Raw genomic sequence first — 25,292 nt, 5'->3', positions numbered from 1 at the left:
AATATAGAAATATCAAATATGATTAGTTTATTTTCGGGCCATTCATATTTAATTTTTTAAAGGATTTGTTTCAGTAAATAACGGATTTTAGGGTTTGATAAAACTTCATTTTTTTCACACAGTCAATCGACAGTGGCAGCCCATCGTCAAGGCGCCAGACTCAAACAAACGGTACCGAGGACGAATTTATGAACAAAAAGATAGTTACGTAAGTCAGACAAGTTTTAGTTTGTGCAAACGAAAGCTGAAAACATCCCTGGACAATTTATGAGGTCAGTTCCAATATGACATGAACATTTGTATTATGAGATGAACCTGAGTAACGTTAAAGCTATGATTATTAAATACCACCTACAATTAGCTGTTAGCAACGTTAGCTCACTGATAGCCAACACCAGTCTTAAAGCTTATAATTAGGGTAACATTATAGTGTGAATTAATGACAAGGAAAGTCAACGGAAATAATTGTATTTAATGTATTTCAGATCGGTCCTTCTCTCGCCACCATGAAGACCTCTAAATCAGCACTAAAGATCTCTGCTCAAGAGGAATGTGGTGTGTGGTTGGACACTACGCAGTTGAAAGGAAGAACTAAACAGGTAACTGGAAACTGGACTTAATGGCCTTTTTTCTACCTCTCAATAAAGCAGTGAATGTAATAACTTGTACACAGTAGATGATCAAAACACACTACTACTTTATTTAATGTATTTTCATTTATTCAGTTCATTTCTCAGGGACAGTGCATATTAATGAGCATTACTGTAAATATGCCAGAATTAGCCAAGAGGCTAGTTTTCCTCTGTAGACTCTGGTCAGGTATACAGTTGGCAACCTAAAATAAAGAAAAAGTTTAAACAACAAACATGATGTAAGGTATGTCAGTTACAGTAAAAGCAGGACAAAGACATGGGTAGCAACAATAACATCAAGTATATCACTATAAGTCAGTATCATCTTATCAGTCGCTGCCTAGTGTATTAGTATCTTATATTATTCTGCACATCTCATATTCCAGAAACGACTCGCTCGTCCCATTTCTAAGCTGCTGAATCCTTTCGCTGGAGGTGGCGGATACAATTTGGCTGTGGCGCTAAACTTCACTCAGACCAAAGTGGAAATGCCAAAGACCAAACAGAGCGCTATATCAACCTTCTTCACAGCTCAGCGCAGGGGTAAGTAACAAAAACTCTGCAGTCATCAGGTTGTCAAGACACTTTCTTAGGAATATTAACATCTTCAGATGAATTGATGTATATTAATTGACCATCCATATCTTTTGGTGTTAACATCATGCTTTTTTTCTTCCAAAAGTTCTCAATAAGATGTCTACTACTGAAGAGCCAAACATGGATCCAGTGCTGCCTCCTTCATCATCTGCCTCAAACACATGTGCCTTACCTGCACCTGCACCTGTGACAAAACGGAGACGTGAAATAGATCTTGACTTTGATAACTTTGAGCCTGGTGTTGATCATGAGTGGAAAAGTAAAAATGTGCCTGAAGAAGCAGTGTGGCAGGAGCAGACAGCAAGCCATACACCTTCTCAAAAAATGTACCGTGAATTTGAGGAAGAGCAATTCAAGGAGATAAATCCACCACAGAGTAAGAGGAGGCTCACTGTGACCTCCTATTTTCCAGGTGACAGTCAACCTCTTCCACAGGCGTGGAGTCAGGACCCACTGTTCACTTGTAGCCAGTATTCTGAAGGTGAATTTAACCTGATTGACCAGAAAAACACCAAAGCAAAGGACTTCAGTGACTCTGAGCCAAGTTTCTTAAACAGTCTCCAAAGTGAGGATGCCTTTGGTATTCACATGGATGTGGAAGCGAGAACCTCAACTCAAAAATCCTTTAAACATGTTCATTCTTCTCAGGTTGATGAGAAAGAAAACTGCAGCTTTTTGTCCTCTAAGTTGCCAAGAAAGCACTCAACGCTTCCTCATATTGAACCTCTTTCAAATCATAAATGGACAAAACCAAAAACTCCATCACCCCGAAAACATATTCCTGTTCACCTATGGGAAAAGGCTGATAAAAATGATGGCCAGGATTCTCAGTTTAAGTGGACAAAACCAAGTTACTCTCCTCTAAAAAAACGAGAACCACAGCAGTCATACACAGCGCCTGATGAGGACAGTCTGGCTGTACTGTTCACCCAGGACTCTGAAGGTTTCAGGGTGATAGCGCACAGAGGTCTGCAAAGCAGGAGTCCACTCAAAGATCAGAGTAACATCAGCACCGGGACAAGGAGAACTAGTGCTTACAAATCTTTGGTGGAGGAGGAAGAGGAAGACGAGATGCTCTTTACTCAAGACTCTCAGGGAAATCTGGTGATCAAACACTAAAAGGAACCTATTGAAACTCTGAAGTAGTGGGAGTATTATGTTGTTATTGTCTGGATTTGGATAATTACACTGGTACCATCTCTACTTTTTAAAGGATTTCTATGCTGCCAGAGCTGAAAATCTGTGACTGTCTTCTTACCTTTTTCCATCTGTAGATCTTTTGTATTTTCTTCCTGTTTTATGTTGTCTGTGATGCTCTAATGTCTTGCAAGGTACAACTATTTTCTGCAATAACACCACCAAGCAAGCACTGAGGGTTTTGATTTTATTTGAAAAATGATACACAATTACATCACATTTTTTTCATGTAAATTAAAAGTTTTGAAAAGCATTAGTGGTGTATATGATCTTCTCCCTTATGCTGGTGCCATTTGCTACATCTTAGTACAAAATAAGAGTGATGTACAAAGAGACTACAGGAAATGGGTAGGAAGGGCTCAAGTGTGATAGTTAGTGCTACTGTCAGTATTTTATGGTGTATTAATGCACTACTCTTAACTTGATTTCTAAATCAGAGAAATTAGTATCCAAGTGTTTAATTAATTATTTTTGATCTAGTTGATTTATTGTCTCCTGACATTATTACATCCATCTGAGCTGACTGATTATACTTTACATACAGTATTATGCTACTAGCAAGACTGTGACACCTGCTGTCATTGCAAAAAATATAGTGAACAGTGCTCCACAGACTTCACTCACTAATAAGTGCAACAGGTACTACGTGACTACCATGCACTATACACATGTAAAGAGGTAACTAAGATACACTTCATTAGATAGAAAATATACCAAAATAGTCAAACTCTAAGTTATTCACGTCTGCTTGGCCACTGAATTACTGTGTATGTTTTGTAATCTTCAGCCTGTTATGTAGAATAATGTGTTACTGCTGCTGTGGTCTAAATTGTGCTTCCGTACTCGTACAGTGAAATAACAGTAAATGTAGTACATCGATAATGGTATTCCAGACAATATTTCGAAGACAAGAAGACCTTTGCTTATATTTCAACAGCTATATATTCTTACATAAATGCCTTTATTGCTATGGCACAGAAACGTAAGTAAGTGTAAGTTCACTGTGTCTGTGGGGATGTGTTTCAAAGTGTTAGAGAGATATCATGTCACGGATACAGAAGCAACAAGTGGACCGAAAGCTAATCAGAGTATAAAATCCCTTTTTTTTTTAACCTCTGAAACCCATGAAATCAGGTGGACAGAGAGATTATTTTGTTTTAAAATGAATGGTGATGATGATGATTGGTGTGCTTGTGGTGATGATGTTGAAGCATCAATCAGCCTGCTATCTCTGTGGGCTCTGTCACCAGTTTGGAGCCGTCCCAAACAGTCTTGAACTGCTCCGGTACTGGAAACTCTCTCTGTAGAACAACCACAAACATCAGCTGTAAATCAAGAACTTCAACACTGGATTAAAACACATTCAGACACCAGGAGAGAGAGTGGCCAACAGCCCATCTCTTTGTCCCTCATCTCAAACACTCACAAAATCATCATCTCCTTGTGGTACCAGGATGTTCATCTCAGAGCTCTTGGCACTGACGATGTCACAGTTGAGGGAGTCCTTGCTCAGGTAGACCTGGCAGCCCTCTGTCTTGTTGATGGAGATGGTGGGAACTTTTCCCAATACCTATAGAAAGACATCTTGCAATTACTAACAGGCATGTGTGGCACAATATGCACTTTAAAGGGACAGTTCACCTCCAAATCAAAAATACATCTTTTTCTTTTTTGCATAGATTTGGAGATATCTGATGTAGAGAATCTCAGCAACTCCCACCAAAACAATGTAGAGAACTGTTCCTTTAAGTAATAAAAAACATCAAAAACATTTTTTTGATAAAAAATATGTGATAAGCGACTCTTAAATAAGAACATAATATATTGTGTGTCTTTTGAAGGCAATGTAAAGCCATCTTGTAAATGTCATCTCACCTGTATCTGAATTGATTTGGAGTTGATGATCTCCACAATCCCAACTACGTTCTCAAACACCAAACCCAGCTTCTTGCAGTTGTCTGGAGAGAGTCAACACATGTAGATTAAAGGAAAACATAATCAGAAATCATGGATTTAATCACAACACCAATGTTTTCAGTCTGCTTTCAGGCAGCTCACCTATGATGATGGAGTTAATTTTGCCCTTAACTTGCAGGGTGGAGTTGTTGCAGCTGAAGACGTAGGCCACTTGCTTCAGCTCCGTCTCCTCGATCACCAGGTCGTGTGTCTGCTCAAAGTTTTCCTGCAACACCAAGGGGATGGATCATATCTATAATGTGTGACACTGGTTGTTGTGGAAAATACAGTATTGTTCTTTGAAGAGATAGTAAACATCTGACGTACCACCCTCCATTTCTTCCCCTCCAGCTCCAGCAGAGGGGGTCTTTTCTGGACGACTGCTCTGGGTGAGTTCACGTTCCCCGGAGACTTTGTTTTGACCGGTGTGGCTTGTGAACGCAGATTGGGGTTCTTATGGGTCTTCTTTTCATCTGATACATGCTTCAGACCTACAGAGAGAAAATATGAGTTGAAATTATTTATGCACATGCACTGTGGACAACACCAACTCCTTTTTAATTTACTTTAGTTTATTTAGGTTTTTTGCATTGAAAAGGTCAACATTTAAGATACTATATTTAGTCTAATAAATTTCCAAATGTGCCTCAAAAATCCAACATATTTGATCCTATGTGTGATTCAGTCTCTCCAAATTCACAGAAATATCAATATCATATTTATGACTTTATGACTACATAGCAGAGGAAAAGAGTTGTGTTCTCTGTTCTCTTCTCATTATTTTAATCAACGTTCAGGTGTGGATTTAACCCACCTTTAGTGATGTCCATGCCCTGGTTGAGCTGGGCAAACAGTGCCGAGTGCTGGGCCATCGCACAACCCGCCTGAGGCTGGGGGTCATCATCACTGAAGACAGGAGGAGGGCCGGGGGGAGGAGGAGGAGGAGGTGGTTGACAGGGAGCGCTAGGGGGGTCAAAGAGAGAGGGAGGAGCGATGGGGCCCTGGAGGGATGAAGAAAGTCAGATGTTAGATAGCGACACTGCATTGTGGCCTTGTGAGCTGAAATCATGAGAGAAAACACAGCGGTGCCAGGTGTTTATTGGATAGCAGCTGTAGTGACAAGTCTCTCCAGCAGGGGGAGTATTGCACAAGAAATATCTTCGCGCTTGGTGCCAATGATTCATGTCTTTTAGAGTGGTTGGGATGTTCATGTATTATGAGGAGTAGAAGTACATGTAGATGAAATTAAACACTTTATTCTACATTACTTTTATTTTTGCTTTAAGTCGTTTTGAGGCTGTTGCTGTGAAACCATCTTATTTCCCTCTGTCTGTTTGACTTCATGGGTCACTTTAGAAATCTGCACCATAATTATAAATAAAGTTCTGTGGCTTTGAACAATGTTTGACCAAAGCAGTTTGAGTTCATAATCAGGCTAATCTGTCCTATAAGTAGATGCTCTAGTTGTCTCTAGTTCACCTGATATATCACAATGAATACCAGCTTTGGTTTAACTGATGAGCTGTGTACAGTAAAAGTGTATCGACTACCACAGTGAGGAGAAGCAGACACACATGCTGTCTGAAGATTTCGCACAGCTGCCACACACACACCCACACACACACACACACACACCTATCTCACTGGCTGAACTGTCACTTTACGCGCTTCTGAGTCCAGCTGAGACTACTTGACCTCTGACACGAGGCACATGTGTTGGGAATATCATTGCCGAACAATGCTGACCTGTTACACTAAATGGCTCAGCGCATACCACTGGATTAGAACCAGCAGCGTGCGCGAGTGCGTGCATGCAGGAGCATGTGTGCGAGTTTATGCACGGCTGTAAGACTGTCTGACTGCTTCTTTGTGTTCACGCCTCTTGCTGCTTGTGTGTTTCTATGTTTATTACACAAACATGTTTGTATGAAACAGGAAACATGTTCTTGTTCCACTGTTGAGTGACAGAAACTGAACTGGCAACTATGTAAATAATTGATTAATTGAGTCATTTTCAAGCAAGAATTCTGAATTTTCTCTGGTTCCAGCTTCTCAAATGTGAAGATTTGCTGCTTTTCTCTGTGTTGTGTGACAGTGAATTGAGAGTATTTGGGTTTTGGACTATTTGAGGGACAAATAAGCAATTTGAAGGCTTTACCATGGGGTTTTTTAAGTTGCGATGGCCATTTTCACCATTTGATGATATTTTATAGACCAAACAATACATTTATTAATTGAGAAATAATCATCAGATTAATCAGTAGTATAAATTATGATTTGAAGACTTGTTGTTGCTGCTTTAGACTGTGTTAATTTCTTTTTTTGGACAAAAGTCACTCAAATTTTCTCCTCCAGAATGTATCTAACTGGTCAGAGGCCCACTGATTACTGGAGTGCAAAGACTGTTTGAATATTCAACAACTCAGCAACACAAATTGTTAAAAATACAGCATTCAAGAAGAAAAATCTTTATTTTCAACGGCAAATTGTTCTCTTGTTTTCAATTTCAGCCATGTTTTAATGCAATCTGAAGCATAGAAACTAGTGTGATTGGTAGCATGTGTATGTGTGTTTGTGTGTGAGCGTTTGTAAAGCCACCTCCATATGTCAGCCTGTGCATGTCACAGTATAAGCGTGTCACTAAACTCCTATCTGAGCAGCAGATGACGGCTGCGTTGAGCGGGGACCAGCCCTGCAGTTTAGGTTACGGCGCAGGCGGTGCATGTACACAGACTCTTTGTCGGGTTTCTTCTGTGAAGAAAACCTCCATTCAAGTAAAAACCATGAGGACCACCTGTTAGTACCACACACTCCAGGCCTTGTAGGCACACACACTTCAGCTCTGTCGTCTGACAGCAGGGACAACAGCTGACACACACACAGCCACTGCAGCCTCTCGAGTTTCTGCGTGGAGAGAACAGTTGTTGAGCATTAGCTTCAGCGAAGGTTTTAAATGAAGGAACACTTTAACGTTGTGGGAATATGCTTCTTTTATTTTATTTTATTTCTTGCTGAAAGTTAAATGAGAAGATTGATACCACTCTTGTGTCTTTATGGTATATATGAAGCGCTTAGCTTAGCCTAGCATAAAGACTGAACAGGAAGAAAATAGGTAGCCTGGCTATTTCTGAACAGCTGTAACAAAATCTAAAGCTCAGTAAGTTTGTTTGTTTTATCCCTACAAAAACGTGAGTGTGAAAACAACAATTGTCCATTTTATGTGGGATTACGTACCAGACTATTTCTTGGCTGGGACCAGTAACTTACTGGAGTCTCTGCTTGTTGCCGGCCCACTGCTCAGAGCCAACAAATAATCTGGCACATAATCCTTTGTAAAACCTCAATTTGTCGTTTTAACACTTCATTATTTGTATGGATTCAATAAATGAGATTAGTTATTAGTGTATTAGGTAACAGGATTTGGTTACTGTTGGACAGATTGGACAGTTTCTTTGTTCAAATTGTCAAGTCGTTGCTTTCTCCTTAATGTGAAACTTTTTATGCTGCTGTCTTGTCCGGGAGATTTTGAATTTTAATACTCCTGCACATTTTAAAAGTTGACTTTACTTGAAAAAAGTCAGGAAACCTCAGAATTATCAAGTAAAGTAGACTATTAAATGTAAGTTGTACGAGCTCAAAAGTTTTTACAACTTACAATTATTATTATTCTTTACTTGGTAATTGTAAGGTGTAGTCAGATTTTACAGTTTGATAAAATAGAGTTTAGATTATAAATAAATAAAATTAAAATAGACGTAGCTTTGCTGTGTCCTGGTTGCAGCTTCATATTTATTGTACAAAAAAATTATAGTGGTATTGATCTTCTCATCTAACTCTTGGAAAGACCATAAAAATATAAGTATATATAAGTAATAAAAGAATATAGGTAAATATAAGAATAAGCACAAGTGCCAACATATTAAATTATTCAAGAAAGAAATTGCATCACAATGTTTCCGACACAAGTTTTTGTGTGAGTATTACGCCTCATTTCTGGTTGAGAGTTCAGTTCAGGTGGTTACACATTAGAATGATTATTTTTGCGTTTCCATTATGAAAAGTTGTGGATGGTGCCAAAACAACTGGCTCCATGCCATCCTGTTTGTTGTTACCTTTCTGTTGAATCTTAAAAGTCTTAAAACTCTGAAAGTATCCGACATTAAATGTACTCTATACTACTGGTCAATCAATTATCAGCAAATATTCTGCATTTTTCTGATTGTCAGAATCAAATATATACTTTTTTAAACATTTTAAAAATGCACTACTTTGGCTCTGATTCAGAATGCAATCTGCAGAGTAACTTGCAACTTAGGTTATCAACTAAAATGGAGTAGACTAAAAACATTTGCCTCAGAAATGTAGAGGACTGTAAGGAGAGGAATATGGAAAGATTATAATAAAGTACCTCAAAATTGTACTTAAGTACAGTACCTGTAAATGGACTTGACAGTGTGTGCACATGGAGTACAGGGAAAAAAGGTTAACTGTCTGTGTGTGTTGTCAATCTGGCAGTAATGTAGAGTACAAGTCACAGTTGTTTCCCAACTGCTGGAAAAATGAAAAAGTTTTCCCCCCAAAGGCCGACATTTAAGATTACTGTCCGCGGTGGAAATGCAAATCAGATTTCAGGTTTATGTACAGTTACCACGTATGGGTTCAAACAGTACTATTACAAAAGTACTTTGGTGGAAACGAGGCTTTAGATGCTGAATCGCAGCGACGCCTCAATCAGATTTCCTTCAGTGAATAAGGATGAGAAACCCTTCGAGCTGACAAGAGAAAGGGGTCAAGTGTATGTTGAAGGATTTGGTTTCGAGCCATCATAATCTGTGGGATCTAGTGAGTGTGAGTGCTGAGGAGTCCTGGAGTAGACATCCATAAACAGAAGTGTGTGTGGGAGTGACGGGGGTTTGGGAGCTCTATGGAGAAACGCAGAGTGCAGCCACCGGAGAGAAGCTCATTCATTCATTCATGTTCTCTGCAGCGGTTTATGTAACCGCCTGCTCCATAACTAAAAATGGAAGTGGACGCAAAAAGTTGGAGTTAATTTGAGCTCTGATGTAAAAATATCGAGGTCGGCGAATGGAAACTGAATGACAGCACAGCTAAGATAATAAACAAGTTGTTATGAGAGTAATTTATTGTTTTCAGGCAAGATGATGGCTTAAAGTGCAAACATACTTGACACTGACATTCGTATTCTTATAGGAGGATGGTGTAAATGTGATAATAATAAAATGTTTAACAACATGAACAGATGCACGTTGTACTCACACTCTTACTCCACACCAGTCCTACAGTGTGGTGCTGTTTGATGAAGGCCTGCATCTCGGTCCAGATTGACAGGTAGGAACGCACCCAGTCTACATGACGTCTGTCACTGGACGAAAAGGGGAGGTCCGTGAGAGGGGGAGACAAAGATATGAGATGAAAACAAAGGAGGATGAGGTTAGCGGTGAGGTTGGAAGGAGCAAAAGATCATGAAGACTAAACAGACAAACCATGCTGCAGTGATTTATGAAATTTAATGTATTATTTCATCTGTTACAGGCAGAAAGTATCCAGAGAGGAGTGAGGGTTGGGACAACAGAGAAGCAGCAGGGGGATAACAGCCAGAACATCTTCACATCTAATTCAGTGAATTAAGGGTTTATTTCAACTAAACCACAGTTAGTGATCGTTGGAAAAGTGGTAAGATGTTTTTTTGAGTTTTTGAGTTTGAGTGAAGTGTGTTTTTACGACGATAAAATTACTGCTTCTGCAAGTTCGCTTTTTTACTTTTTTTACCTATCAAAATGCAGAAAAATGCTTGGGGTAATTTATAATTATTAAATTCCCAGTGAAGTTTATTATTTCAGTGTACTGATGTCACTTTGTTAATTGTCCAACTGTAAACTATCCTGCCTCTGTTACGTACATATCTTAGTCACAAGTATTTGATAATCACATTTGCTGCGGTCATCGCAAAAATGTGTGCTTATGTTTATATACTATGTATATAAGCATACCAGCTGATATATCAATATTGGATTTTTTAAAATCCCTAATATCAGCAACGGCCCTAAAAATCTAGTATCGGTCGGGCTCTGGTCCGCATACAGGTCGGGTTCGGTCACGTCATATTTCTTCTCATCCATCTATGTGCGTAGAACAATGACGCTTAACAGTCATCTACACTGTAAATGTTTATAATTAGGATAAACAGCCAAGCTGTAACCATGGTAACAACTGTGTCACATAAACTGCGTCAGACCCGAGTCGGGTTCGGACAAAGTTTCCCTTTAAATATAACTATTAAAATCACTCTAATTTAACTGCATTACAACTAAGAGATATTAAGATATACACACCTCAAGTAAGTTTGAATAGTTTGCTTATTCGCTTTCATAGTGAACAGTAACGCTGTCCATAATGTTAATGAAACATATATACATTCGTACATTTCCACAAACACAAGATTATACTTAGTCCACAATCTTCGGTTTATCCTCCAGTGACAGGTGCACTTACTGTGAAGAACTTCACCGATATACAGTACTTACGTTTCCTTGTAGTCCTTCAGCACTCTGTTGGTGTAGAAGGTGGCAGCATCATTCATCTCTTTCACATACGGACCCGGCTTCTGACTCTGAGGGAGATTAAAAAGTTCACTAGAAATCACTTATCTCATTGTCACTGTGAGGTCCAAACTGTCGTATACAGACCTTTGGGAAGGCATCTGACTATCAGCACATTTGTCTTCATTTGAGAGTTAAAAGCAGAAAAGCTCACAGTGACAAAGTGAAGACCTGTGGAAGAAAAGTGCCCCCGTGACAGGAGCGAACACTGACCAGAGCTCCAGAGGTCTTTTCTACACAAGTGGAAAAGCTTTGATCTTAATCTAAATGATATTCATCCCCAAACTTAGAAGAAGAGATTTAGTTCTGATGGGAAACAGATCAAGAAAAAGACAGATAGCGGGACGAATACTGTATGTTGTTGAAGGGAGAAAAATGGTAAAAATAGTAGGCTGTGCTTATGATTCTGTACTCACCAGTCTGTATCCAACATATGAATAGTTTCTATGTTTTTAATTTTAATTTCTGTGTTTCTTTGCTTCCAAGGTGGATTTATTTAAAGGATGAAACTACCAAAAAAATCATGAATATTACTTGAGATTCTATTTAAAAACCGTACAGGAACCACTTTGGATTTTTATTATCTTTGAGCGACTTTTTGTTATCTGTCTATATACATGTGACTGTGTGCTTTTTTTGTTTCTAAAGGCCGATACACATCATCTTATGAGTGTTTCCCCGTATACATTTGTGTTTTTGTGTGCATATTTGTACTCTTCCTCACCACAGCCACCCAGCCTAGAGCTGGGATGCTCTCACTGATGGCCGACAGGTGATTGAAGAGGCTGCTGCCGCGGTTTCGTTCTCGGAAGCTCTGGATCTCCTGGATGTGATCGGAAATTGGCTTCAGCAGGTCCTGGAACTCCATCTGCAGAAGAAAAGGAGTTAGATGTAGAGGAGAATGCATGAAGATGAAAGAGATATAGGGAGCGTTGGAGCCATACAACCAGAGTGGATAACTTCTTTAACATGCAGAATTTAACTAAACATGTTCCAGATACTTTTGATTTTACAACCCCAGCCCCCTCTGCCTGCCCACCTAACCAATTTTATTAGCCAGAGCCTTTTTCCATCAAAACATCCAGATCTCAGCAACAGTATAGCTCGTCTCCCAGCTCTCAGTTCTCTCGGCTCCCCTCCCCATCACTCCATTCCTACAAACATTCCTCGGTTCACGGGGAGATCCCTCTGGCCTTGTAAGGCATACCGCTCCTCCAGTGTTTACAGTTTACCTACCATGCGCCTGTACTCACATAGATTCAGGAACACAGTGTTTCATCTGTGAATATCTGCTGCAGCTTTCTTGTTATGATCTGCAGTGAACTGGCTGCTATGAGAAACATTTATTGTTAACAGGCTGTGGCGTGAGGAGATGAAGAATAAACTGCAGGACGGTGCTCTGATGTTGAAGTAGCACATTGATTACACGCATCAAGATAGTGTGAGCGTACATAAACATATCTGTTCTTATTTTTGTGCATTTTTTGGTTTAAATGGATGTCGTATATAAAAAAAAATCATGGATGTCTGCTCCTGTTAATTTTCTGCTTGCGTGCACAGCAGCAATAAAAACAGAAGTAAGCTTTTCTCCTTTTTTTCAAACAAATTCTTCCCCCAATCAGCTGCACATGATCTCCATAAGCTGAGATAGACGCTCCTTTCTCTGCTCCTCCGGCTTCTCACTAAATCCAGCTAAAATCTGTGTGCGAGCAGCTTTGAAGCAACATATCTCCAAAACAGATCACGCACTGCAAACAGAGATGTGCTGTGTTGGTGAGTTGGACAGTAACACAAATTGTGTAAATGATGAATCACAAAAATCATATTAGGTGATTGTTTCATCAACTCTCTTCCTCCTTATTCAGTCTATTCTTTTAGTTTTCATTGTTCGTCTATTATTCTGCTGTTCCAATAATTGTTTTCAAATTATCGATTTGTTGTATTGTGTTGTGTTTTCTGAAATGTTGCTGTGTTTTGACCTTCAGGGCCACTGTAGGTTTTTCTATAAATGTTAAAAAAATCATGAAAATTGGCCGTCATGGAATCCCACAGCCCTGAAAAAGAAATGTCCGACCGACAGCACAAAATCCCTAAAAGTCCTATCACATATGACAAAGAAAAGCATTAAATCTGCACATCTGAGCAAAACATGTATGGCATTTTTTCTTGAAATCAATGACTAAAACAAATCAACGATTGTAGATTTGACTAACTGATTAACCAACTAATCATTTCAGCCATTCAACTTATGTGAATATTAATAAAGAGCAAGGACAAGTCCTCCAACGACTGATTGCGTCAATAAGAGATGTCAACAACAACAAAAACAACAACAACGTCATCATGTCTCTCGCTGAAAGCGTGACTTGTATTCTGTGAGTCTGAGTTTGGACTTCCACTCCTTCTATCAGGCTGCACAGTGATGAGAGAGACAGATATATGGACTGAGACGGAGCAGAGAGAAGAGTTAGAGGGTGCAGACAGGACGCATTCAAAAAGAAATACTTTAGCTGTATTCCCAAGTGCACCGTAACCTGTAAATGTTCCGGCAAATTTACATCTCGGCGTCGAGTCAGAACAGGAGAGAGAGTCAACATTTCCATGTAGGACCCGTCAGCAACTTGCCAACAATAACAGCTATGTTCCTACTGTAAGCAAATAAATCTACATCAGTCTGATGTATGGCGGTGTTACATAGATCACCTCTCAGAAGATCCATGTGATGATTATACTGTATGAAAATCAAACCAAAAAAACAAGCAACAAGCAAATGTTCTGCTATACTATTTCTTATATTAAAACAGCTATGAATACAAGAAATATGGGCTTTTTTCATTTAAATTCAATTAATTTTATGTGTCACTTAGGTTATTGCACTGGAGCTCTTTTCTCTAAACTAAATGTATTATTCTCAGCTTAGCTTTCAACTTTGTTGGAAACAGGCTTAATTACTTTCTTGTCTAGACTTAGATGAGAAGATTGCTACCACTTTTAGGTCTATACATGTATAAAATAAAAAAGTTACATCCGGCAGCTAGTTAGCTTGGGTTAGCATAAAGACTGGAAACAGGGGCAAACAGCTACCTAAGCTCAAAAGCAACTCTAGAGGTCACAAACATATTATATCTTGTTTGTTTAACCCATACAAACACCAAAGTGTAGCCTACAAACAACAAGTTGTGGTTTCACGGGGGGTTACACTAGATTAAAAACCTCACTGAAAGTGAAAGCCACAGAATCAGTCATGATGTGATAACTCTGTTTTACATACAAACAACAGAACAAACAAAACAGTTTAAAGGAATAATTTATTGCCAAGTTAGATGAGAGGAGTGAGTAACGACGGGGCAAATTATAGGCTAGTACACCGGAGCCTAATGGCGTCATACTGTTGGTGTGATGACTCTCACTGCCAGATGGGGCAGGCAAAAGTTCCCCACTGCAGGTTTAATTCAAATCAAAAACAGCTCTTTAAAGTCATATAGCGTTATGAAATGTAATCGCTTACTGATACACCTTTGAACTACACAGATCTGAACTGAGCTGAGCAAAAACATTTGAATCAGCAAAGTGATTTGTAATTTCCACCGCCCCTCAGGCAGTTCTCAGTCTACCACCAAAAAAAAAGATCAAAATGCAAATGTACATACAGTATGACTACATGGATGGGAAGTCTGAGGCAGACAGACAGAAAGAGAACGAGCCGACAAAAGGATCAAAAATGTCGGCTCGCATTATTTGATGGGCAGCGAATGTGCTCAGTGTGTTACAATAGCACAGCGTCCAAGCCTTGACTTCCTATACAAGCAGTGGATCAAAGGTGGAGAGTGGAGGGCGACAAGCTGTAGGAGGGTTTTTTAAAACTGTGAAAGTCTACAAACTGCCAGAACCAACAGCACAGACACGAAAAACACACACTCGCACACATCAAGTTAACAGGCCAACTAGAGGTCACATGAGAGAGCGAGGCTCACTTTCTTTTGCTCTCTCTCTCTTTGTCTCATACTTTATCTAACTCTCACACACACACACACTTTCACACACGCTGACAACAGGCTCAAATATAGAACATGCCCATAAAAAGTCAGAGAGCACAACAGGGCTGTGATGCAGAGAAAGGCCAGAAGTTTGTGTGTGTGTGTGTGTGTGTGTGTGTGTGTGTGTGTAGCACTGGCCAGAGTCACACACACTTTTGTCCCTCAGTCTGATCTGTATTGTGGACTACAGATATAGACATGAATGAGTCAGGTCAGATGTGCGTGTGAGTGTGTGTGATTGTGAAGGTTTTTTAGGAGAGGGGTTTTTATCAGTGATTTGTGTGTGTTTGCGGGAATCCAGTGTGCATGTGTGTGTGTGTGTGCGCGCATTGAAGGGTTATAGGTCATGTTGTTGTATATATTGAACCGATGTCCCAACCTTGCTATGCTACAGTAGTCTCAGTTCCATTAGCTTTAAAGCTGGAGTTGGTAACATCGGAGAAACCAGCAAGAGCAAACTCGATTTTGAAAGTATCCAACGGGAAAAAAATCCCCCAGGCAAACCACAAATCAAGCAACCATGAAGATAACACAACCTCTAATTACTTCACTTTTAAACCTGTTAGCAGTCCTTTCACTGCACATGCCTACTAATTAGACAATGAATGAATAATAATAAAAATGTTTTTATTGTTCAAATACGTTTTAAAGAATATCTTAATGTTTTTGCTTTTTAAGTCTCAGTTCAAGTCCTCATTTTTGTAACTTGATTCCAAGTCTCCAATCTCAAGTCTTCAGCTCGAGTAGATAACGGTTTAGTGTAGCATATGGCCTAAAACCAGAGCATGTGTTTGTTTAAGTACATATTTGGAAAGGACTTAATGGGAGTTCACGAAGTTCTTTTTCGTTCCGTTTTCAGTGTTTAGTTCAGGGTTTACCCATTTGGCTGAATATCATCTCCTCTTCCTCTCTTGGGTCTGTCCCTCTCTGTAAAAAAACCTCACTCTTTCCTTGTTTGCATTTCTGACAATCACTGAACACTCTTTTCACCGCCTCTCAACCAATGACCTGACAGATAGGGAGTAATCACTTCCTGGTGAGCTCTGTGGACCCTGTCACACACACACACACACAACACAAACAGAAGGCCAATGGGATGATATCATATCAGCTCTCTCTCTCTCTCTCTCTCTCTCTCTCTCACACACACACACACACACACGGACAGCTTTCTCTCCCACCCCCCTTTCTCTATACGTGAACATGTTGGGAATGTGTTGTATTAGCGTTTTCTTAGTCAAAGAGCAGCATAATCCCTCTGTGAACGGGCCGGCCTGCTGGGGAACACAGGAGGGGAGGACGCAGACTGTCACACAGCACTGAGATACTGTTCATTCCTCTGTCCCACTGCTGTTTAATGATCCGATGCAATTTGTAACTGAATGTCATGAGAGCTGCTCCGTGAATCACCTGCTGCTGTTAACTGAACAGTTTTTGTGCAACTGAGCTGTGAGCAGAAACAAAAGCAGCAGCAGCAAATCATAAATATGCTGTCAAGTCTCATGACATGATCATTGTGATTTCTGTTGCTAATAATAAACCATTAAATAACCTCCAGTGTTGTTTTAGGGGACATTTTTGTAACTTTATTCATGGGTCAAGAGGAAATGAGGAGAGAGAAAGTGAGACTGAGAATGAGATGCAACAAAGATCTTTGTGGTCCATGATCTCGGATAAAATTCTCTTAAAGTTCTCTGATTGACCGGTTAATCGTAGTCTGTAAATCCTACACAATGGACCTTTAGTTCTATTAGTGACATTTCGACCATTTACAGGTTTACCTCAGGCAATAACCATGGGATACCCTGATACTCTTCATATTGCAAGACACCTGGCCTGTGCTACTTAAGCCATCAGTGTGATAAAGTGTGTCACAAGTGACTGTATCAGCTGTCCATCAGTGGGTCTCAGTGTGTTGTACCTCTGCAGGTTCCTGGTGTGTGGCAGCCATCTTGAGGAAAGTTCTCTGAGTCTGCAGGGCCTTGTTCACCATCTCCGCCTGTCGATCATAAAGAATCAAAGCCAGGTAGGTTAGGATCACGATACACGGCATATTTTAGTGATGCAACAAGCAGCATGTTACTATAATGTGTGTGCTGGATATAGTTAATGTTACAGTGCCAGTGTAACGTTACTTCATTCTCTTTTATTTACACTTTACTGTGTTCTCTCACGCCAATGGAAATCAGTGAATCTGTCCGTCTTAGACAGAAAAAAGAAAGTATAGCACACACACACATGCACACGCGCGCACACACGCACACACGCACACACACACACACACAGTGGGTTAGTCCTGGCCAGCTGTGTCCTGTGTGTGTCTGAGACCTCCAGTTGCGGGCCAAGGGAACCACCATGGAGGCTTTGTCCATAAAAGGAGCTCTGCAAACTTTAAGAAAAGTACCTCTGGCTCTCTCTCACACACTCACGCACTCCCCCTCCTCCTCACCCCATTCAGTGATGGGACACAGAGATAGAAATATGCTTTCAAGGTAGAGAGAAAGAAATACAAGCATTTTGCTGTCATTTCTCTCTCTGCTTGCCTGTACTTCTCTGTTTTTGGTGCACTTCTTGTTGTTTTGGATTTATTCCAAGGACATAGCACAGCTATTACTGCCAACTGGTTTGTGACGAAACACACTAACAGTCCTACTGGGAGCACGGGTCATTACCAAGTAAGAAAAGGTACTCCACTCACAGTCTGATTAATGAATGTAAGGCCAAAGATCAGCCATACTCCCATCCCTGACTTTGAAGAGGACAGGAAACTTTTCAGTTACACACACACACACACACACACACACACACACACACACACACACACACAAGAACAAACCTCACTGACTATCAACTATGGACCATAGACCTCCCATACACACACATCACTTTATCCTTTAGCTTTCCATATCTTAGTGGGATCTAAAGTGGGACAATTCATGTTTGTTTATAAATGTGTCCAGTAAAGGTGGGCACAGAGAGACTGCATCTCTGTATCCATCTGTAATCCCTTTAGAGAGGAGTTTGACTGATTGCAAAAGAGCTTTTCTACACAATCTACCGCCATACTAACCGCCAGATGGTTTGTTACACAGAACCATGTGGAAAGGCACTTCTTGAAAGTGTTTTGAAAAGAAAAGGCACTGGGAAGGTGATTGGACAAACCATCTATCCATCACCGTCTATCACAGGCTAACTTCAACCTTACAGAAGTCAATTGGGTTTCCATCGAGAAAAGCCTGCATTGCCATTTCATTACATATACTCTCTAGTTTTACCCCAGCCTCTTCAGGATACACCATTGTTGTCGGATGCTTCTCTGGCCGGCCGTCACACCTAAACCCTGCCCGACGCTGCCAGTAGTTCCTCAAAGGATGCTGATTGGTTCAACACCTGTGTGCATTTGGCCACAAGCACATAGCCAAGTCCAAGATGGACTTGCAAATCCAGCTGCCTCGTAAGGTAACATCCACACCAAAGTATAAACGATTCTTGCAGTAGATTTTCTGGTTAGCAACATAGGGGACAATCTGGACTGTGAGGAACGTTTAATGAAGTAAGATCAACCTTCCCCTTTGAAAGACTAGGGACTTGATACACTGGTAGTCCTCATGAAGAGTAAACTGAGCTCTGTGTGTAAAACTGTAGGAAAGCTGCTTTAAAAGACGATGAATAGTTGCTTTTTCTTTCCCAAAAGTAGACTGAAATACCTGAAACCTTAAGACAAAGGGCGTAAAACTGCAAATGAAAGCAGTTTAAATATTTTTTTTGGTCTGCCATCTTCCTCTCAGGCCAGCAGCTTGTATGTTGTATTAGGAGTTAAAACCCAGGGCAAAAAAAGTAAAAGAAACACTCGCTGAGATTTGTTAAGCTCATTGCTCTGAGTGCAAAGACATAACTGAAGACGACTCAGGCCTGTATCAACATTTTGATGAACGCCTCTCTTCTCTCTCTCATCTGGATTCTGACAGCCGAACAGCAAAAGGACACTGTTTAGAGACAACTTACATGTTTCTCCACCTCGCCTCCTATAGCTCGGCTTTGGTTCAGGTAGTCTGACACTGGACCTTTCAGTACGACGTCAAAGGCCTCGACACACTGAGACGAACCTGGAAACACGGGTACAAATCACAGCCTCTTTAGCTTGATATTTTATGACTGAATGGAATAAAGCCATTTTTTTCTTGAGCTCCCAAACCTCTGGGTTAAGTATTACTGAAGCACAAACTTGCCTCCATCGATGCCGTTGACACAGCCTCCGTTAGCCATGCCGCTCTGCATCTTCTCTAGGCGAGTCACAGCTCGCTCCAGCCGCTCCATTAAACCTTCCATGGTGACAAACCTAGAAACAAAAGCAGGAGTGGTTTCTTAGCTTTACTATGACCTTTCCAATCTTAGTCTGGTGATTATTTTATTATTTCAGAGAAACTGAGATCAGAACCTGGTTAGCATTCATCTTTCTCACCCTGCTGCTCCCTGTTTTCAGAAAGCTGGCCCGTGTCACGACAGAGTGAAACTAAATGTAGCCAGTGCAGTGGCATTTATATAAACATAGTCTCTGTTTGAGCTGTCTTGGCCCTCTGCCACAGTCACAACCTCATGAACCTATCACACAATTGGATTAAGGAGGGACAGAGAGCGGAGTTGGGCTGAGAGGAAAGTTTAGAGAATTTAGTGCAGTGGAAAAAAATGAAAGAAATGCTGGGAAAATACCCGATGAAGTATACAACAACTTCAGATACAGATAAAATGAAAACATGAAACAAAAATGTAATTAATATTTACAGACAAGATGCAAAACAACAAACTTGTGAAAGAATCCCAAAAACTTTTAAAACAGGGTTTTTGTAAGTACTTTTGTACAGAAATAAGTTTCCTCAATCCGGTCGCCAGATTTTTTTGGCATTGTACGCTTCTGCAGAACAAGATCATGCTGAAACTTTACATTTTTTTAAGTTTCAACTTTGTCTCTTTCCTGCATTATTCTAATTATTCTGGTTCACACAGGTTATTACAGCCAGTTTTTAAGGTTTTCATCGTATTTTTCCATAATTTGGGAACGGTGATATATGTGACATTGGGAGTCACTGGCGATCAACATATTCGGTCGCTTAGGTGTGGGGGTAACAAGGTCAGTTATACAGCAGTAACACATGAAACAGAGTTAAACATTTACTACAACATGTAGTATTAAAATGACAACATGTTAGGCCTCCAGAGTCAATATGTGGATGTGTGAGACTCACTTTCTGTAGCCCAGTGTTCACTTTTGTGGGTCCTCCCTATATATATGATGTCTCCTGTGTTAACCTTGACCCTTTTTGCCATCAAAAATCAATTACAATGCACAAAGCGCAAGTCTCCACTGGTTACATGAGGATGTGCTGGTCTGGTTCCCTACCAGTTTAAACTTCAGGCCTACAGTCCATATGTTTTTGTATCAGAGTAACTGTATCAGATCACCTGGTCTGACGCTGATGAGGAAAGAGTGACCTCGCTGACCCTGGATATTCCCCCTGATGACATTTTCACATGTTAGCACGAACAAATCAGGTCATTTAGGGATGAGACACTTTGGTCAAGATGCGAAAGTAAATGTTCTGCCACCGTAATTATACAATATACATCACTTTATAGTCTGAACCCAGAGGTGCAGACAGTATTGACAAGGTAGGCTCATTAGTAACAGGTAAACAAATCTCCAGCTGTCATCGAATGACACTGAAAAACAATGGAGGTAGCTGTACAGAACGTATCGTGTCTCTTTAACACTGACCAGCCATATGCATCACCATGAGGCAATGCAGGCCTGTATCCAATATGTATAATCAACAGACTGGAATTCAATCCAGCAGCCCACTGCATGTTTACGCAGAGTCCTGCGAGGTAACACGCACTTTCTAATCTGACACCTGCTACCTTCACGCCCAACACACACTCGGGCAGTGTGAGTTATAGCCTGTTATATTTGCTTTACAAATGATCTATAAAAAACACAATGAGGCTTTGCACCAATATGACAGCTATGTTGGCTGGATTGTGTTCCTTGTCTGTAATCTTTGTAAATTATGTCTAGTAATTATGTGCTGTGAGCAGCAAACCAGTCCTGATGGGCGCCATCGAGTCATCTCTCTGGAGAAAGTTCTCAGCACTGTCAGATGCCTGTCGCAGCACTCAGCTGCTATTTCTGCTCTCTGGGTCAAAACAACTCTTGGGCAAGACCTGAATCCTGGAGAGCTCAATGTAGGTTGATCATGTGCAGCAAGTCACATATAAAGCAACAGAGTTAATTCTCAGGGACAAAAATCTAAATGTGGCTGGTATCTATGAGTACAATCTGATGTGATAAAAGGGACTCTGTGGCCTTGGCAGAGGTATGCGTTCTACTAGGTGCCATTCTAGTATTTTATTTTTGTGGCGTACCAAATGTTTTTGCCCACCCCACAAGATAGCCCTGTATATATGAAGCATTAACCAGACATTTCCTGGCAGCGAAACCAAAAGAAAAACATAACAAAAACGACATAATTTCATATTGAATAAATCGCTCAATAAATAGCTGAATGTCATTGAATGCACCAAAAAATAATATCAAAGTTAAACTTCATGTTCAATAAATTGTCTGCTAATGCTTTAAAGAGCAGTTATAAGCTTTAATGACAGGAACTTTTAGGTTGCCAGGTTGTGGAAAGTCCTCTTTAGCTGGTGTCGATTCTTCTGGAGAACACCCATTTTTTACATCACTGTAGCAAGGTGAGAAGTTAAGCCACTGTAGGTGAAAACACGATTTTTAGTGAAATTACTCTTAAAAGACATCATCCTTGGAGAAATCATGATGTTTTGGGGGGCATTTAATGATGTTTTATAGACAAAATGATTGATTCATAGAGAAAATAACTGACATAATCAATTTATACAGTGCTATGCTTGTATGCTTAATTCTATACATAAATAGAGCACAAAGAGTCAACAACTGTATTTGCTCACGTCCAAAACACTTAATCACTGTCTCGCTTAATAATAATGTTAAACTTTGTTTGAAAACCATGAGACAGAAACAGCCAGCGTCTGCCCTGACTGTATTGTCAACCAGCCAAATTCTCCATGGCAATGCAAAGACCCGGCCAATGATGCTCTTTCAGCTTTTCATATATATCACAAAAAACTGGAGGGGAACAGCCAGACTGACCAGCAGTGGTACAAAGTCGTAACACAGACAAACAACAAAATGCAGTTGTATTAAGCAGACTTTTTCTGGATGTTAGCTCCCAGTAGATGAACAGATTCTTGCCTCTGTTCCTGCAGACAGGTGGGCAACTGTCAGCCACATAAAGACCCGACCAACAGCTGAGAAAGCACACATGCTCCTGCTGTGGAAATATATTACTGACTTCACCCTGACCTGCATGTGTCTCCTGAACCCTCTGGCCTGGTATCTGATCTTTGGGGCTATATTGGGCCACAGCCTGCTGTTTGCTGCTATGGGCCTACTGTAAGATATCCTAAAGTCTTAATGAGCTGTACTGTACCTTATGAAGACAGTCAATCTTTGTAAATTACGCAAATAAATGCTTTACTTGTATAGTGCTTGATGATCTACTGAATATATTGTGGTTAAGAGTGAATTTAAAAAAAACCTATGAAATCAATGAAATATTGGCCCAAAGATATTCAGTTTACTCTCATAGAGGAAGAGCAGAATAAGAGCAGAGAAACCAGAAAATATTCACATTTAAGAAGCTGGAATAAGAGAATTGTGACTGTTTTTTCTTTAAATATTACTCAAACCAATTATCATATAATACCTGACAATTAATAGATTAAGAGATGCAGATCTAGTGTTTATAGGCTTCTGAGAGGCCGTTACTCCTGTGATCAAAGAGTCAGGAACTGCTGAGACAAAGTCGCCTCAAGGTCCAGTTAGTTTCCATCATATCTTCATCTTCATCAGTAGATGTACTCATTTTTATTTCATGTATTTTTTTCTGAGCACTAAAGCACTTCCTGTCCAAGTTGAGTTTACAAGTGAAAGTTGAGTTTAAAGGGACAGTTCACCCCAAAAATAACAATCTAGTCATTATCTACTCAACCCGATGCCAATGGAAAGTCAGGTGAAGTTTCGTAGTCCACGAAACATTTCTGGAGCTTCACAGCAAAACAGTGTTGCAGCATTCTCCTTAACAACTTAAGTAGATGGGGACTTGGGGAATTGATTTGAAGAGACACTTGTTTTTAAGCCGACATCTTCACTGCAGCTGCTGAGCTAAAAGCGTTAGCACACACCCCGTCTGAAGTGGCTGCATGAGCTTCACAGTGCGCCAAGGGTGTGAATATTGACTTTTTAAAAAAAAATTGGGGTCTCTGGGCTTCTGGACACTTGGGTTACACTGGACAAGCTGTCTGGAGCCATTTTATGTTTCTTTTTGGTTGTGTTTTTCTCATCCACTTCAGTTGTTAAGGAATAGATGCAGCGCTTGTTGTGCTGTGAAGCTCCAGAAATGTTTTGTGGCCCATGACACTTCACCTGACTTTCCATCAGATGATCACTGAATTGTCATTTTTGGGTGAACTTATCCTTTAACTAAAGTTTAACTCAATTTTTAAGCCAACATGGAGGACATTAAATATAAATGCAAGCTCCAAAAGCCACTAAATGGACCTTGAGATGGGATTGTTTTGTCCACTGGTGTTTTTTTTTTTAATCTACAGGTTTTATATTATGGTCTGTAACATTAACAGGCTGTTTACACTCATACTGGCTGATCACAGGTGCTCATCACTCACTCAACCCAAAGGTGATCACGCGTCATCATGATAAAACATGACATGGCAGTGGCATCCTGGCAAAATCTGATGAGTCATGGTCTGCGCCACACAATATCACCGTTACCCCAAAAGACAAAGGGGAAGCTATAAAATCAGAACAGTGTGCTCTTGCACTGCGCCACATCCATGCCAAGTGTAGTAAAGCATGGCGCACAGGAAGCAGGTGAAGATGACTGTGTTTGGACATTTCTGCGCACGGACACCCCCACTGCAGGACACCATCGTCTCCGCCCCATGCAGAGGATTAACTAAACTTGACATTCATTGAGAAAGTAAAAAAGAAACATCTTACCTCCCTCCTCTGGTCCGCGGTGTATTTCTGTTTTGTTGGGATTGTCAATATCCCGTGGACGGTCGTGTGTGTGTGTGTGTGTGCTGCTGCCTGCGGTCCCCTCCTGCCTCCCCGCCCCGTCACTCAGCTGCGCACAGGACCGACACTCTTCCGGGATGTCCTAATTAAGAAACACGGTGAACCTTAGAGCCTCACAGCCTGCAGGACCAGGACCATGACTCAGTGCCGCAGTCTCTCCTCTGGGGCTGCTTGCTCGCAGGCAACATGGCAGCCTCAGACAGCCCTGCTAAAAATAAACGAGAGATTGACGCTGTGTCGGTGCCAGCAGGGTCTCTGCTGAGGAAACTTACTTCAGCATCATTCTCATCATCCAAGGGAGTGAACTGCAGCCAGGGTTTGACCTCCAACCTGGAAATCCTCCCTATCCAAACCCCCCCTACACATGAGAACTGCAGTATTATATCAGATGTAAGTAGGTTTTGCACCCTGGATGCTCAACAGGTATAACCAACCAACTTTAAAGGGGCGCTCCACCGATTTAGTGTTGCACTTTCATAAAGTTCTGGGATTCGAGGGAGACAGATTTCAAAAAGTTTGGTTGAAATTGGTCCTACATAGGTCAAGATATTTTGACTTTAAGTTCTAATTCTGGGCCAAACCCCCAAAAACGCTGAATCCCATAGGTGTCATTGACACAGGGGATGCTGGGAACATGTCCCCGCCACTATGTTAAAGCATTATTTGTTAAAAATGATCTGAGAACTAACAACGAACAAATGAGAAAGCTTTGCTCTCCACCAGCATCTGCTGAAAATGGCTGCTGCAGATAAAAGTAACAGCGAAAAAACCTGCACAGGAAATGTGTCATTGTTTATTAGATAATAAATACGATCAGCAAATACTGTAAAATCAGCTGACTAGAGTACATTAGGGTTTGCAAACATTAAGATAAAGAGTATTGTAAAGGGGTGGGAACATAAGGGCTCAGATGCAAAAAACAATTTTTAATAGTCTTTAAGTTATGCGATTAATGGCAGAGATTGGTGATGCCCCTGCTCAATGTTACCCATAAGGCAGCTTGATGGCATTTGTTGTTATGCTGCATTTACACAATATCGTCAGAGTGGGAGAAGAACGG

General features: G+C 40.6%; 2 protein-coding genes across 3 annotated transcripts; one reads left to right on the top strand and one right to left on the bottom strand.

Moving 5' to 3' along the window:
* The first annotated feature begins 161 nt into the window (after window positions 1–161).
* LOC140994042 (aurora kinase A- and ninein-interacting protein) lies at window positions 162–2,679 on the top strand. Its single transcript, XM_073463625.1, has 4 exons — window positions 162–272; window positions 486–599; window positions 1,019–1,175; window positions 1,315–2,679. The coding sequence occupies exons 2-4, from the start codon at window positions 507–509 to the stop codon at window positions 2,346–2,348; spliced, it is 1,284 nt and encodes a 427-aa protein (XP_073319726.1). The 5' UTR covers window positions 162–272; window positions 486–506; the 3' UTR covers window positions 2,349–2,679.
* On the bottom strand, window positions 2,596–24,311 carry cap2 (cyclase associated actin cytoskeleton regulatory protein 2). Of its 2 annotated transcripts, none has more exons than XM_073463623.1 (13): window positions 24,155–24,311; window positions 19,269–19,378; window positions 19,045–19,145; window positions 16,961–17,038; window positions 11,727–11,870; window positions 10,928–11,013; window positions 9,660–9,765; window positions 5,197–5,383; window positions 4,710–4,873; window positions 4,485–4,608; window positions 4,302–4,384; window positions 3,853–3,996; window positions 2,596–3,727 (listed from the first exon to the last, which is right to left on the bottom strand). In XM_073463623.1, the coding sequence occupies exons 2-13, from the start codon at window positions 19,366–19,368 to the stop codon at window positions 3,644–3,646; spliced, it is 1,401 nt and encodes a 466-aa protein (XP_073319724.1). In that variant the 5' UTR covers window positions 19,369–19,378; window positions 24,155–24,311; the 3' UTR covers window positions 2,596–3,643. The 2 variants fall into 2 exon arrangements, with proteins under 2 accessions (XP_073319724.1, XP_073319725.1); XM_073463624.1 differs by lacking the exon at window positions 24,155–24,311 and adding an exon at window positions 19,502–19,513.
* Between the last annotated feature and the right edge of the window lie 981 nt (window positions 24,312–25,292).

Source organism: Pagrus major, chromosome 3 (assembly GCF_040436345.1).
Source record: "Pagrus major chromosome 3, Pma_NU_1.0".
Taxonomy (NCBI): Eukaryota; Metazoa; Chordata; class Actinopteri; order Spariformes; family Sparidae; genus Pagrus; species Pagrus major.
Note: the sequence above shows the minus strand (reverse complement) of the source record. Positions and strands in the feature narration are given on the sequence as shown.